Consider the following 16,993-nt stretch of genomic DNA (forward strand, 5'->3'; position numbering starts at 1 on the left):
TCTTGATTCCAGGTCCATGTTTTATCCATTTGTGTGATCAAGATGGCTCATTAAACAAATATTCTTTTCCACTGAAGATTGGAGGAGAATTTTATAACTAATTGTAATTTGCGTGAAGGTGTAAGTTAGGTGAAGAAACTACTTCCTAGTAGAGGGATGAATAATTTATATTTTCACTCCTTACCCAGTCTACTCAATATACTGATTGAGAGATGCCAAAATGAGGGTCTCACAAGCTGATGGGCTCTGAATATTACATACTCCAGAGTGGTATGGATTACATGGTTAAGTAATTTGGTTTTACTGAGTTGTGAGATATTTTTAGCAACATCCAGTTAATCATCAAGCTTTTATTAAATGTTTATCATATGCCAAGCACTGTGCTAAATAACAAGGATTTCTATTCCTCTGCCCTGCCTCCAAAAAAAAAAAAAAAAAAAAAAAAAGAGCAAAAACAATGTGTTCTCAAGGAGCTCCTACTTCAGTGGGGAAGACAAAATGCAAACAACTAGGCATACATGCATATAAGATGTTAATGGAAAGTATCTCTAAAGGAAGTCCTAATGGATTGGTAGGCTAAGTTTCTTGAAGGTGGGATTTGAGCAGGCTGAAAGAAATAGCAACTACAGAACTTTTAAATAATTTATATTATTCATCTGATTTAGGTTTAAGAGCTCTATTTAAACTATTCTAGAAGAAACTATACTTTATATTCCTTTTATATTGAGTCCATTTTTTTAAATTGGGGGGGTGGGAATAAGTGATTTCATAGGATCATGCATTTCACTTATCAAGAACAGTGGTATCAAAAGGGCAGCATGGAGACCTCCAACATTCCCAGGTGCTTCTCTAACAAAGTAAACATGGAATTGGAAATATTTAACAAAATAAAAAAAAATACAATAAAACATGGATAGAATGACATTTAAAAAGTTTAGTATTATTTTATTTCTCTAAATACATACAAAAATAGTTTTCAACATTCCCCTCTGCTAAACCTTGTATTCTAGATTTTTCTTCCTCTCTTCCCCTCTCCTTCCCTAAGACAGCAAGCAATCTAATATAGGTTAAATATTTACAATTTTCTAAACATATTTCTATATTCATCATATTGCACATACACACAAAAATCAAATCATAAGAGAAAAAACCATGAGAAATTAAAAAAAAAAACAAGCAATCAAACAAACAACAAAAGGTGAAAATAATATACGTTGATCTATATTCAGTCTCTATAGTTCTCTCTCTGGATACAAATGGCATTTTTCATCCGAAGCCTATTGGAATTGCCTCAAATCTTCTCATTGTTCAAAAAGAGCCAAATCTATGACAGTTGATTATCACATAATCTTGTTGTTACTATGTACCATGTTCTCTTGGTTCTGTTCACTTAGCATAAGTTCATGTAAGTCCTTCCAAGTCTTTCTGAAATCAGTCTGCTGAACATTTCTTATAGAACAATAATATTCCATTACATTTATATATCGTAATTTATTCAACCATTTCCTAATAGACAGGCATCCACTCAGTTTCTAGTTCCTTGACACTATAAAAAGGACAACTATAAACATCTTTGCACATGTGAATCCTTTTCCCTTTCTCATGATTTCTTTGGGATACAGATCCAGTAGAGACATTGCTGAATCAAAGAATATATCATTGCATTTTAAAATTAAGTCAATATACAATCCCCTAGAATCCTTACACATGGTTTGGTGATTCTAAGTTTGACACCATTATTAATCAATAACCTATAGTGGGGATTTATGATGAAAAAACTCCTTCTGTAAAGCAGATCTGCTTTACAATTTGGTGGTATGGGACACTGAGAAGTTAAGTAATTTACTCAGGATTATTAGGGAACTAGAGATATCTTTTGAATTCTGGTAATCTAGTTAACTATCCACTACACCATCCTGGCTGTTTCAAACCTCTTCTCCCTTATTTTATACATGGAATGTAGAAAAATTATTGAAAAAAAATTTGTTATATATTTAATACAGAAAATTCTTATAAAAATAAGGAATAGGAATATCTGCAATGAAAAAGAATGTTAGGTTTCAAGATAAGAGTCAGCAAACTGGTATTCATAGAGTCAAGGAGGGAAGGAAAGAGGCATTCATTAAGTCCCTGTTATATGCCCAATATTAAGGGTTAAGTGCTAATATAATTATTATCTCATTAATTATTATCTCAGCACTTAACATTTAAGTGTTATATAATTATTATTTCTTTTAGTACTCAGAACAATCTTGGGATTGTGGATATTATTATGATTCCAATTTTACAGTTGAGGAAACAGAGTTAGACAAAAGTTAAGTAACTCAGAGTCACACAGCTAGTTATTAAGTGTTGGAGGCTAGATTTAAACTTAGATCATCCTGATTTAAGTCCCAACACTGTATCTGCTATGCAACTTAGCTTCCTGGTAAAAAGAAAAATAAATGGAAATTTTGAGTGAAAGAGAGTTCACTTAGTCATTAACTAAATATATACTTAGACAGTAGTTTTTTTATGTAAAATACCTGAGGGTTCCAGTGAGTAAGCTCAATGTGAGTCAACAGTATAATATGGCTCCTTAGAGCCACAATTAACTTAGATTGCTATAAGAAAGGCAAAGGGTACTGGAGATGTTAGTCCTACTACACATAAAGTATCATAGTTGGACATTTTAGTAGGGTTATGTTTAGCTCTTGGTACATTTTCATAAAGACATTACTAAGGGATAGAATGTCCATAGGATGCCAACTAGAATAATGAGTTTACTCAAGCAAATAAGAATGTTTACCTTGCAGGAGAGATTTGGGGAGAGAATGGGAAAGGCAAAGTAAAGATAATTATATTAAGCTATTGGAAGGAACTAGGAGTGATGAATAGTTCTTGTAAAGAGGAAAAATTTAGCACAGAAACCTATTTAAAATTTCAAATAAACCTGCATCCACTAAGCAAATAACATTTAATTCAATACATGTATGTTTTAAATTCTTTATTTTATCTAATTCCACTTTAAACAGGTAGGTGTCAGGTTTTGTTAATTTCACCTGTGTTTAGGTGATTGGTCCACTTCCAAATGATTCTCTGAGGCCAAATGTGCTGAGAAATAATTCTTCCCATATGCAACAGACTTTTCTTGCCAGTGACTGATAAAATTGGCATCAGTATAAATGATTTATCCTTTTACTTTTTACCATTCTTTTCACCTATAATTATATTATAGGTGGACATAGCATACCCTGCTAATGCTTTTCATTTTTCTCTGTTTTTCTTTCCTTCTTTAGCCATATTCTAACCCTTTACTTCTCCTCTCCTTTTCCTATTCTGATACTTAATGAGTTCTTTTAAAATCTCAGTTATTAAACCAGCCCTATAATTAACATAAACTCTATTTTAGGTTTCCACACAGGCTAAGAAATTATTTTAGGTAAATTCACTTTGCACTAAATTATTTTTAGGACAAATTATTCTTAGAATGATTCCATAACCATTCAAAACAATTTGGTTTAACCATTCACATAGAAAAACAAACAAACAAACATGAATGAAGAATGTCTATTGCTCAGATTTTGCCATGCAAGTCGATGAACAATGTAGCTCTTGCCTATCAGTATGTATGAGTGTATGTGTGTGTCTATGTATGTACATATATACATATATATATATATATCCAACCCAATCTCTTCCTTCTACTCTGTTCCAGGCCCAGCATCTATAATATTTATTCAAGGTAAACATATTAATAGATTAATTTAATTAGTTCATTATAATAATCTGGGCAATATGCATTGTTCATGCAATTTGTTTTTCCAGTGTGGATGGTTTGATTAGTCACTGAAGATATTTAGCATTCCTGGGAGGCAACCTGGGCCATTAGACTTGATGTTATGAAAGCTAGATTTGAATCCCTGCTCTGAAAATATTTATTTTCTATGTAGTTTAGCATAAGTCCCTTCACTACCTTCAATTTCTGTTTCCTTATCTCTAAAATGAGGGGGCTATACTAAATGGTTTTTGAAATCATTTCCAGCTCTAGAACTAAGATCTATTGAACTTTAAGATCTTTTTAACATTCTGTGACATGAAACTAGTGATCTAAAGACCTGGGTTCTATTCCTAGTTTTCCTACTACTAACTAGATACACGACTCTCTGCATTTCCTGTTTCTGGACTTCTGTTTCCTCATCAATAAGATGAGAGATTTGAACTAAATGATGGCTAAGGTACCTTCCAGATATGACATTCTATAACTAAGGTTGAAAGTTAGCATGAGAAAATAAATATAAGCAATAGGTAAAATTGGCAAAGAAGTAGGTGGAAGTTGGAGGTAAGAAAATATTTCAAACATTTAGTTATCCAAAACTTGATTGGGTGTCTGAGGGAAGCAGTAGTGATCCCTTCAATTCAAACAAACATTAAATGACTACTTATCAGATGTGTTGAAGAGGGGAATCCTTGTTTGGGTTTAAGTTGGATCAGATGACTGATCCTAGTATTTTGGTAGTTCTCTAAAGTATTTGTTTGAATCATGGAAAGATCTAGAGCAGAGAAGATACAAAATGAAGATTTTGTTTCAAAAAGCTAAATCTCCTGGTGTCATGGCTAGCTCATTAAGAATATGGGAGACTCCTCAACCCAATGTAGTGGATGTTTTTAAATTATCTTCTTCATCTTCCTGAGAAAATAATAATACAAATGCTATGTGAACATAGTGGCATATTAAAACACTTGCATACAGGGTTATATTGAAGAAAGGAACAAATTCCTTTTTCTGAGATCACTTCTAATTCTAGGAGAGACCCACATAGAGCAGAGGAACAACAGAACATGGGATGTCAAACAAATGAGTATTTTTTTTTTGGCTAACTCTAATATGGATAACATTTGAGTCTTGAATCTTATATGTTTTCATTTTTCAGCTATTTTTCATTCTTTTCCCAAATCATTTTTGTTAAGATACTATATATATAACTGATTCTAAAAAGAAGAGAGATTTCATAGAGTGAGAAAATAGGCTACCAAAGAAAGGATGACTTGGGAAGAAGAAAAAATAAATAAAATAAAGAACTGAACTTAGTTTGTCACTACTAAGGAATATGGAAAAGGCAGAGAGACACACTAGCATCAATCTATGTTCTCTCAAGGATTGCATTGCTGCAGTTGCAATTGCAATTGCAATCCTGACTTGTCTTAAATTTTTTTTTCTTGTGCCCTTTGGGGGAAAAAACCCAAATATTTGCTGACTTCACTTTTAACCTATAGCAAAAAAGAGAAAGAAACTTGTTTAATTGAACTCACTCTATATTATTTTAAAATGTCTTCTCTTTTTTTAAAAAAAACAAACAAACGTTTTTTCTCTCTTGAATTTCAATCCTTAAAAGAAGATGAAACAAATGATGTCTGGGTCCTCTTGAAGAAAAATTCTCAAAAGAAACAGTGACTGTTATTGTAGTGTAGTTCATACCATTAAAAAACATATAGCTCATATAGAACTATGATGTACAATTCAGTTTTAAATTCTGGATTTGTCTAAAATATACACATATATTTGAAAGATCATAATTTTATTCCTTTGATCTCCAATCAATAAAAGAAAAAGCCACCTAAAGCAAATGATTTGCCCCCACTACTAAAAAAACCCAACAATAACACTTTTGTGGTCTGTTTTACAGTGGATAATAGGTAGAAAAACTAACTAAGTATGGATAATAATCTGTTACAACAGTAATTCACTTAATAGCTCTTTAATCTGTATCTCTCACTGCTGAAAACAGTGAGAGTATCAAATATATTGAGTTTTGCATCAAATAGCTCAATCTTTTAATTAAAGCTTTCTGTTGGATTAAATTCACTGAATCTCCTATCTTGCACTGTCTTCTCTTTTGCTAGCCTTTCTTTTACTTACATCTCCATATTTTTATCCTTTTTAAATAATAGTTCTTGATCACAATCCAAATCCAGTATTCAATCCCCCTATCTCCCCTCCCCCATTCCCCACCTCCTTGAGAATAGGAAACATTTCAAATCAGTGATCAATTAACATGCTGATTTACTGTCTTTATTATATGATACCACAGCTTTGGGGAAAACTTTGTAAAAGCGTGTTTTTTTAAAAACTGAAGTAAAGTGTGTAATATGTTGTTTTTGTTAACCTTTGGGGGCTATGAACAGATCATTAGCTTTAATCATATATGCACACTTATTTAACTTACTCTCATAATTGTAGTCTCCTTGCAAATCTTTTCCATTCTGAATTCAGATGATGCCTCAGCTCCTGCATTGGAGACTCAGCCTCAAGGTGATGAAGAGGGTGAGTATATTTTAGAAATAGTCAGAAGATATCAGATAGTGAGTATTTAATGGTATGAAAGTGGGAGAGAAGCAGAATAATGGAGAGTTAGAGTGGGCAAAATCATGGAAATTGAGAAAATTAAATCTTAGCCCAAGTCCTACTAATTCTAGAGATTATATTGGCCATTTGCCAATTTTATGATGGAAGTTCTGTCATTTTTCCATACGATAAGGGCCAAGTGACTTTCAATATTGGCTGTTGGAAACATTTGGTCTGAATGCTTTCATACAGAAGAAAACTAAATTCATTTTTATTAAACTTTTAAGACAAATGATGAAGGCAGCCTTTGGCTAAAGCTTATGAATTGGAAAGTTGCATTTTGGCTTCCACATGCCTTTTAATAATTAATATTATTTATGTTTTAAAAACAAACCATAAATTCTTGCCATATTTCCTGAACATATTTCATCTTTTTATAAGTAGTCATTATAATCACAATTTCTTATCCCTTCTCACTTATGGAGTTTTATTTTGGCACTTCTCTATTTGTAATTTATGATCAAATTATCCGGTAGTTCTACTTAAAGAACAATTTATTCAATGGTAATTATTGCAAATGTGACATACTTTGAGTGGTCTTATAGTCTTATTTTTTTACTTTAAATAAAATTTTACTTTAAATATGAAAAGATTGCTTTAATTTAAGAAAACTACAATAATCCTTTTGACAATGAAAACTCTGTTGGGGATGTAGACAACTCCTCTTACCAATAGATCTGTTTTGTATGATCAGGGTTTTATTTTAAAGTGGAATACACTCCTATTCAGAGACTTGCAGTTACATGGAGAAAGGACAAGAAATAGATATGATGCTAAGTACAAGCTGAATTATTTCAATTTCAATTATTTCTCCTTTTTAATCATTTATTTTTTATGCATGTGCAATCACTTTAGAAATTACAAAAGAATTTAAAATATCTCTATTTTCTACATCTTAGGACATAAACTGAAGTAATGCCTACTTGCTGCATTTAAAATATAAGTCATTTTCATCTTATTATGCTTAATTTCCTAGATATTGCTTCTCGTTATCCTACATTGTGGACTGAACAAGTCAAGAGTCGACAGAACAAAACCAATAAGAATTCAGGTAAGATAACAATCTCAGGTTCTTGGTAAACATGTCAGAAGGCAAAAAGAGTTTTAAAATATGTTTTAATTTAATAATGGCATTGACTCTTGACAAAGCCATAAAGACTTGTACTCTGGCCTTATTTCTCTCACAAGTCATTAAGCTCTAATAACTGTTTTTAGTTTAGTTGCACATTAGTTTCAGAGAGGCTGGGGTATGTAAAAAGATATGACTAGGGAAGGGAGAAGCAACAGCGATCCTTACCTCAAAGCTACTATAAGCAGGTCTCATTTATTATCTTAGATTCTGTATTTTTTGTTAACTAACCGATGATATGAGCAGTCTTATATCTATTTGAAATATCCAAGGATAAGGCCTGATGAGGCATTGTCATACAACTTACCATTTAAAAATCTGGTATAAAAGGTTATAATTTAATTAGCATTTTCCCATTTCAATGATATTTAGTTGAAATATTTTTCTTTCTATTAAATTTCATTATTTAGAAAATTTAATGATACCTTGTATCCCAATTAGCTAGGGAGTATAAAAATTAAGATATTTAAAAATTTGTTGGAGTGATTTTTTAAACCGAATTAGCTAATTTCAAAAGATACCCCAATGCCAAAAAAAACCCTGGTAAATTTATTAAAAAAAGCAAAATGAGTCAGTTTTTTAGTGTTCCAAAGTGTTTATTTAATATTGCATAGGAATGCCAACAAGGTAGAAATAGGTACTTAATTTTCAGTGATTGCTTGGAACAACTTTTGTGAAAAATGATTCTTTTCTTAACTACCACTTAGCTTCTTGGTTACATATCTTTATGAATATTTTCTTGGTCACTGGAATGAAATTTTGTCTACAATTCAATTTGAAAATAGTGATCATTATGCATTTAAGACTTCAGCTACTGTACCGACTCCAATTTAGTAATGACACAAATCCAGTATAATTCAAAAAAGAGAGATTGGAAACATCCCTTTGAGACAATAGTCTGAAAGCCTTCATGTGACCTTTGATTATGTTTTTCTTTGGAACATTCTTTGAAAGTAAAAACAAATGAATAAAATTAAAAAATAATTTAAAGGAGCAGTTGAATTTCCAAAAACCATTAAAGAGTAGCAGAGGAAATGGAGAGAAATATTCAAAGGTCAAGCAGAATATATTGGTTCTTTTTTAGGTTTAGGAAGTGTCAACAACCTTTGAGATTCTTTTGGATTAAAAAAAAAAGCAAGACTGTTAGAATTGAGAACTTAACTATGTCAAGACCTTTGAACTGAACTGATTCAATTGGAAATTTTGTTGTTAGCTTGCACAGCTGTTAAAAACAAAACAAAGGAAAGCAAAACAAAACAAACAAAACAAAACAGAAAGTTGATCCAGGAAAATTGATGGCTTTAGGATGGAGCCCTTCTATCTAGAAAGTTGATAAGATTACATCCAGGTTTGAGGACAAAGACTTTTCTTTTTGTATTTGCATTCCCTATACCTTGTATACTGCTTGGCACATAGTTAAGGAATAAATACTTTTTGATTGATTAATACATTAATTGATTAGGAATATTGTTTATTAGCCATTTAATATATACTGTGATTGGTGCTAGAAACACAAAGACAAACATGAAAGTTTCTGTCTTTTGAGGTATAAGAACACCCACATCAACCATGATGGTCATGATGATGGAGGAATTGATATCATTGATATATTGGCAAAAAATAATATCTTGTATCCTTATACAGTGGAATAGCTCCCTAGACTTCTCTCCTGGGAAGTGCTTTAGTACTAAACATCATTACTTGGGCTCTTTCCTTAGTGAAATAACTTGGGATAATCACCCAATTGTGATTCAATTCTGGGCAGACTTAACATATGTCATTTTACAATTAAGAATGCCAAATTATTTGGTCAAATATAAGGCTAGACATATAGGTGCTTGGTAAATATTAAGTCTTAACAGTGAAGATGGATCACCATGATGGTAATGTGATAATGGTGATAATAAACTTTATGGTAAATTCAGTAAGCTTGCTTCAAAGCAGAAACCAAACTTCTTCCATCAATAAATTTTAATGGTAAGCAGGTTAGGTAGTTTGCCTAGAAAATGAGATAATTAGCAAACAGATGTGAATGCATAAAAGTGGCAGAAATATTCTTGTGTATGTGAAAAGAGATAGTAGAGTTGGTCAAGGTTAAATCTAAAGACCTAAATATTTTGATGACTGTGGTACATTGGAAAGAAATTTTTGATCTGATGTCACAGGATCCAAGTTTAAATTGGGTACCTTACTTTACCTTTTTGGATTTAGTTTCCACTTTTATGTAATGAAGGGATTGGTCTAGCTGGCCTTTAAGATTCTATCTGAGATCTATGATTCTGTCATTTACTTTTTTTTTCCTCTTCCAAAACATATTGTGTTTAAGTCAACTTTATCTGTTAGAATGTTATGTTTATTTTTCAGTGTGATAAGAACACATTGTGATGCCTCAATAATTTTTTTATCCCATTGAACGACTAATTTTTTATTAAAGCTTTTTATTTTCAAAACATATGCATAGATAATTTTTCAACATTGACCCTTGTAAAACCTTGTATTCCATATTTTTCCCCCTTACCCTGACCCCTTGCCCTAGATTCATACCTCAATAGTTAAGAGGAAAAAAATAAACAAAAGACTTGTTGATTATAGCAACAATGGTTACATTAAAATTTTGCATTGCAAAAGCTAAAAAACTTATGAGGTTAAATTTCCACTCCCCTTAACATGTATGATGAAGACTTATGAGGAAGAAACACAAAGAAATACTCCATGATGAATCACAATTATAGCAGCTTATAGTAATAAAGGTACTAGAGGGAGGGGCTTTTAAATCTCAACAGTCCTTTTCTTGATTCTTGGAAATGTTCTTAATTTCCAATTCCCCATATGTTAAACTTTTTTTAATAGTATGACTTTGTTTGAATCAATGTTTCATGCATGTACAGATGAAATAAATCATCTGAGCCAAAATTGGTCCCAGAGAATTGTGAATTCCATTGATGTTGGTGAATTCCTGATAAATGAAGTCTTCTAGCTGTGACTGTCATGAAAGATAAGTCAGACTAAGTATAATGATAGTCAGATAAGCAGGTTATAAGCAGAATAGAAGGGATTTTATAAAAACCTTACTTCCCTCTGACATACCTCAGTCATTATTGGAGTCTCAGATCAAGTTGGAAGATTTTCAAATTATGCCTTTTTATAACTGTTCCTCTCTCCTTTTTGCTTTTCTTTCTGAACTGAGAACTGAGAACACTATTGTTTGGAATGGAAAAGGCACAATAGCATAGGTTTAACCATTTATCTTGAATGAGAGATATAAAGAAATCCAACTTTATTTTTATAAGGTTGATTAAGATATGATTGTTATATGCTGTCTTCTCTGTTGTATTTATTGTATTTATCTCAGAGACTGGTTTTGAGAGCTCTTGCTCCGTGTATTCCAATGGCTCTCCACTATCTCTAGGATGAAGCAGAAAGTCCTCTGATTGTTATGTAAAGCTCTTCATAACCTGGACTCTTCCTCCATTTCCAGTCTCTTATACCTCACTCCCCAGTGCAGAAATGGTGATTGAACTCTACTGGTCAACCTTACTTGGATATCTAATTCTATCAACTCTGTTCTTTGTACTTTTGCAGTGAAAATCTACCAGGTCTGTAATATTTTCTCTCAAGTTTCTGCCTTTTATTTCCTCAGTTTATTTTCAGTTTTGACCCAAATCCCACTGCAGAAGAGTTCTTCCACTTTCTATTCTCACTTTTGCTAATGTTTTTTCTTTCTTTCTTTCTTTTTCTTTTTTTCTTTCTTTTCTTTTCTTTTCTTTTTTTGCTAAAGCAGTTGGGGTTAAGTGACTTGTCCAGGTTCACACAGCTAGAAAGTGTCAAGTGTCTGAGGTCAAATTTGAACTCAGGTCCTCCTGACTTCATGCTGGTGCTCTATCCACTGCACCACCTAGCTGCCCCTGCTAATACTTTAGAGTTTTTTTAAACTACTTTTCATGTATTATTGAATGTATCTTGAATATATCTAGTCACATAATGTCTACTCCATTGGAATGAGAGTTTCTTGAGAGTAGGAACTGTTTTTCTTTTTTATTTTATTCCCAGTACTTATCACAGTGCATGGCCCATAGTAAGTGTTTTATAAACAAATGCATGTTCACTGAGTTCTTTGGTCTAATATTAATTAAGATTTGAGGTTTTATGCAAAAATATCCTCATATTTGTTAAAAATTATCTTGAATATGATTAAGCCTTTTAAATTTAATTTCTGTATTTTACACAGATTTATTCAGAGATGATTTTTGTATTATTTTTATCAGATTTACTTGTTTAAAAGTTTGCTATGGTAAAAGCACTAAGACTTTTGGAACACTATATATATGTATAAATATATGTGCATATATTTATACTTATGCATATATGCAGATAATGTATATATACATAAAGGTTTGTTGTGGTGAAAGTTTAGGAATTTTGTACATATATACTGTACATACATAAGTATATATTATATGGACAATATGTATTTTATATAAATGTTTGCTGTGGTAAAAGCACTAAAACTTTTGGAACACCTATATATACAAACATATATATGTGTGTATATGTGTGTGTGTATGTGTGTGTATATACATATAAGTATATAAATTGAATTTTATAAATGACATATCTTGTAAAAAATGTCACTGGAAAAGTCAATCTTTTTGAAAGCATACACCATTGTGTTGGGGAATACTATGTATTTGGTTAGATTAAGGCCCAGAGACACACAGAACAAGCACATTTTTGTGTTACATCCTTCAGTGGATTTTACCAGATTTACAGGCCTCTAAGTGACCTGCCAATTATAATTAACCAATAAAAACAGTACAGACTTTCAGTATTTGGTGGTACTGAAAATAATGTCTCAGGAAATTCCAGTTTACATCAGTTACCCTACACTATAATTTGATTTAAATCATTTTAAATGAGTTGAGCACAAAGAGATGACATTGAGGAGATTTACAGATGCAGGGCATGAAATTACTGGATTATATTTAGGTACTACATACTGGTTGCCTGATACATGTTCATTCTGTCAGGCTGAAGAAAGTCATAACTAGCTGGCATCCTAAAAGACCTTGACACCATACCATTTAGTTCATTAACTTTTGACAATGAAATGTTAAGTTGTGGCAAGAGTCACATGATACATTCTGGTGCTGGGTCTTCAGAAGTTTTAGACATCAAAATATTGTCATGGCTCTTGAATTTTTACATTGTTGATTTTTTTGGAAGATGTTTGACTTTATAAACATCCTTGGTAGCACATTTATTTAATAAAACATAAATAGTTTGGGATCTATTCAATTTTTTTTGTCTTCAGCATTCTTTTCTACTCTTTTATACAAAAGCCAAAATTGGTAATTCATTTTTCCTCTGGGGTGTTCCTTTATAGCAGTTAAAAATAGCATATTTTCCAGGAATTTGTGACCAAAATATATAGCCTTTCATGCTACTGCTTAAATATTAAAATATTAAAAGAAGTATCATTTCTTTCTTTACTAAATAAATTGAATACAGTTGTTATGTATACTTTTATGGGAAGGGTCAAAATATGCTTTCAGGCTTATAGTAGCAATATTGAAGTAGAAAAGGGAAGCAGAATCCATTTCCCAATCTATGAAAAAAGAAAAAAAAAAGCTAAGATTTATCCAGTGCTTACTATGCACAGGGCACTTTAAAATTATTATCTTTTGATTTTTGCAGTAATGCTAAAAATTAGGGGCTATTATTATTCTTATAGATGAAGCCACAGAAGGAAACAGAAGCTAAATATTTTGCCCAAGGTTGCATAGCTAGTAAGTAAATGTCTGAGGCCAAATCAGGTCAGGTTTTCCTGACTCCAAGCTCCCACTGTGCTACGTAGCTGCCCCTAATTCTAATTCACAAAAAATTAAGGTGGTAATGAAAATTATCAGGGAGATAAATCCTTGAGATAAAATTATTACCCTCACTATATATATCATGTTAAATAACTTATCACTGTAAGTTTTGGATTCCAGAGCTCCTGGGTGACAGTGAGGAAAAACATGATATAATTGGAAAATGAGAGTGTCTGATTGTGATAGTATCTGATTATGTAGTTAGTAGCTGGATACAATATTGAAATGACTTCTCTAGAGAATATATCTTGAACACAGATGATCTTATGCTCCTTATGCAGAAAGTTTCTCCTTTTTCTCTCTTTTTTTTTGTAACTGGGATATCCAATTTTCTCCCCTCTTTTTGAAACTAAGAATTTTCAGATCTCTTTCTTGCACTTCTGAATAAAAACAATAAAAGCTCATTCAATCTATGTCTCTTTTTCTTAGGTTAGGAACCTTTTACAGAAGGACAATTTGGAGGATAACAATCTTGTAATATAGTGTATAGATTTCATTTGATAAGTTTTGATATCAGCATGCTTATGTATGGTCTAAGTGCTAGGGATTTGTTCCTGAGAAGTTTATGTTGCCTTGGAGTCGGAGTACCTATGTATATATTTTGGTTCTGTCATATATAACTTGTGGATCAAAGTATGTCACTTTTCATCCCAGTCTCCTCTTCTCTAAAGAGAAGTTGAACTAGGTGGCTTCTAAGATCCCTACAACCTATCAGCCATTAGCATAATGAGTTTGTTAGATTAGCTAATTTACAACAGAAAAAGTTGGATCTAAAGCTATAAGATTTGGAAAAATAATTGGGCTGAGAAAAGAGGAAGACGAAAGTTTGGCAGCAATGGAAAGATAGACAGGGACCTCTAAGAATTGGAAGTTTAGCTTGGAAGTTTAGAGATGTGCTTTTTTCTGGCAGTAAATTATGAATGAAAAAGTTGAAAGCTCTAAGCTTGAGCGAGATCTTTTGTTCGCCCAGGCTAGTGATGACACAGTGGGAAGAACACTGAATTTTCAGTCAGAATGCAAAGGATGAAGCCCAGCTGTTGGTCTAACCCTCAGTTTCCTCATCTATAAACTGAGATTCATTTTAGGTGAATTTCAAGGTTCCTTGCAATTCTAAATTCTGATCTACATACAACCCACAGAATTTCATAGAATTTCAGAATTGAAAGGGACATAAGTAACCATATAGTCCAACCTATACCTGCAAGCCATCTCAATAACATGCACAACAAATAATCACACAGTTTTTTCTTGAAGATTTTTTATAAGGGGGAAGCCACTGCCTCCTTAAATCACCATTTCATTTTTGAATAATTCTAATTATTCATGTTATTCTTTATCTCAAACCTGAATTTGTTTCTTTGTAACCTCTCTCTATTACTTCTAGTTTGTGCTCTTTTGTCTTTGCCAAAGAAAATGTTCTTTCATATGAACACAGCAAGGTTCAATGAGATTTGAAACTTAGAATAACTAGGGACATGATAACACAACCTGATCTGGTAATGATGAATTCATATATCTTTAGACCAAGAAAAACTACAACCTATGGCACTGAAAGACATGACCAGTGGAATTGCTTAGCCACTGTCAGTAATCCTTGAAAAATGAGTTGAACAAATAGATGGGAGGTACAGAAAAGTGATCTTGGGCATGATATAAAGAGGAAGCTTCGGTCAATTCTTTCTCTCTAAAACAAATTTGGAAAATACATTTTTTTCTTTGTATGAATTACATATAGATGACAGCCTGCATTTTTTTGTTATTATATTGCAATAAAATTCATACTAGCTGAATACCTTATTCCTGTACAAGATCAACTCCTATTAGATGAAGAGTTGAATGCTTTTTGTAGTTTTAATCCATAAATCTAAATAGTGCTCTCTTCTGTGCCCAGAATGCTGCTTTCAGGGTTTCTTCCAATTTCTATTACAAACTAATCTAGACTGTCAAAGAAATGGGTGGGATATATATAGTTTGGTAGACTTATTAATGCCACCACAAAATAGCAAATTTCTTCTGTAAAGCCCACACCCCATAAGTGGGTTCTATACCCTAACAATAATAAGACATTATGTATACAGTGGAGATATGAAAAACTACCCTTCAAAGCACACAGAGGGGGTTCTCCATAAAGAAAGAGAAAGAACTCCAATTCAAATAATAGTTACTGTGTTATAGTTTCCAATTGTAATCACTGGCCATGGCGATGTGGCTTACAAAAATAAGAGAACTGAGCAAATGGAAAGACTATTAATGTAAGGCTAATGTCAGGAAAAATGAAAAAAAAAAGAGCAGATGGCATGAGTTAATCAGAATCTTAAACTGATTGTGTAGATACTTCTAATTGTAATTATGTTTTTCTAATTATGTTGCCTCATACCCATTATATAGCATAATCCTGAGTTTTTGCACACTTTTCCTGTTTGATAAAGCTTTTTATTTCAGGTGTCATATTTACCTTCATTTTTAAAATTATTAACCAAATTCCCTTTGAGATTATATTATGAACAGATAAAAAACTTGTAGAGGCACATTTTATCTGAAGATCTGATTTAGTCATTCATCAATTATATGCCAATATATAGCTGTGTGCCAGTCATCATACAACATATTCACCAGGTATATAAAACTCAGAGTGCCATTGCATCAAAGACTTTGTAGTTTTGTTTGAGAAGTATTTGTAGTAGTAAAGTAGACTTTTTAGCATTTATTTAGGTACCAAAACTTCCCAACATCTCACAATGAGGCAGGAATAAAAGAACCATGTAAAATAGGCAATGTATAGCAAATCAAAGAGTGTAAAATTGTACTCTTAGATAATATATGAGATGATTTTCCCATTAGAATTTAAGTTACAAGGCAGCTAGATAGTGCAGGGGATAGAGTACCAGCCCTAGAGTCAGGAGGACCTGAGTTCAAATCTGTCCTCAAACACTTAGCATTTCTTAGCTGTGTGATCCTGAGCAAGTCATTTAGCTCCAATTGCCTCATAGACACACACAGCAAGAATATGAGGAGACTCTTTTCTCTTTTTCTTTGTACCACCAGCTCTTAGCACAGAGCCTGACCTATAGTAAATACATAATAAATGCTATTGACCAACTAACAGCATTCAATAGGAGTGCAGGGGAGGGAAAGAGAAACATTGCAGAGAGTAGTTGAGTTCATGGAAAAGAAGTGGCATAAACTAGACTGTGATAGAAGGGTGGCATTTGAAGAGTGAAGAGATATTCTTATCAATGATATATAGATTCAATATGAAGTCAAGTACTGGAACATTGGAACTAAGAATTCCTATTTCTGAGAACTTGCTTGATAATGAACCTTATTTTGGGGAAGTTATATCTCATTGTTTAGTTATATGCATGGACAGAATTCAATAAAATAAAATGGTAGATGCAATGGACATACATTTGAAAAATCCTTAACTTCCAAAGAATGAGTATGGTATTTGTGAAGAAACAGAATCAATACCTTTTGGCCTCCAGGGTAAATTTCAAATAAGAAGATTCATTGGCCAGATTCCTGGTATTGCCTAGATTCATTGGTTTTCCATTTCAAAAATGGGCTCAAAAAAGAAAATTTTTCCAAAATTCTACATCCTTGGCATCA

General features: G+C 32.3%; 1 protein-coding gene across 4 annotated transcripts in view; it reads left to right on the forward strand.

Annotated features, from left to right (window-relative positions):
- Positions 1-16,993, forward strand: part of SMOC2 (SPARC related modular calcium binding 2) — a 260,249-nt gene that overhangs the window by 124,899 nt on the left and 118,357 nt on the right. For 2 of the 4 annotated variants that reach the window (XM_051998150.1, XM_051998151.1), the window contains 2 exons: positions 6,221-6,304; positions 7,362-7,436. In XM_051998150.1, coding sequence (XP_051854110.1) covers positions 6,221-6,304; positions 7,362-7,436 — 159 coding nt within the window. The remainder of the gene's footprint in view (positions 1-6,220; positions 6,305-7,361; positions 7,437-16,993) is intronic. The other 2 variants (XM_051998153.1, XM_051998152.1) reach the window with 1 other exon arrangement.

Source organism: Antechinus flavipes, chromosome 4, assembly GCF_016432865.1.
Source record: "Antechinus flavipes isolate AdamAnt ecotype Samford, QLD, Australia chromosome 4, AdamAnt_v2, whole genome shotgun sequence".
Classification (NCBI taxonomy): Eukaryota; Metazoa; Chordata; class Mammalia; order Dasyuromorphia; family Dasyuridae; genus Antechinus; species Antechinus flavipes.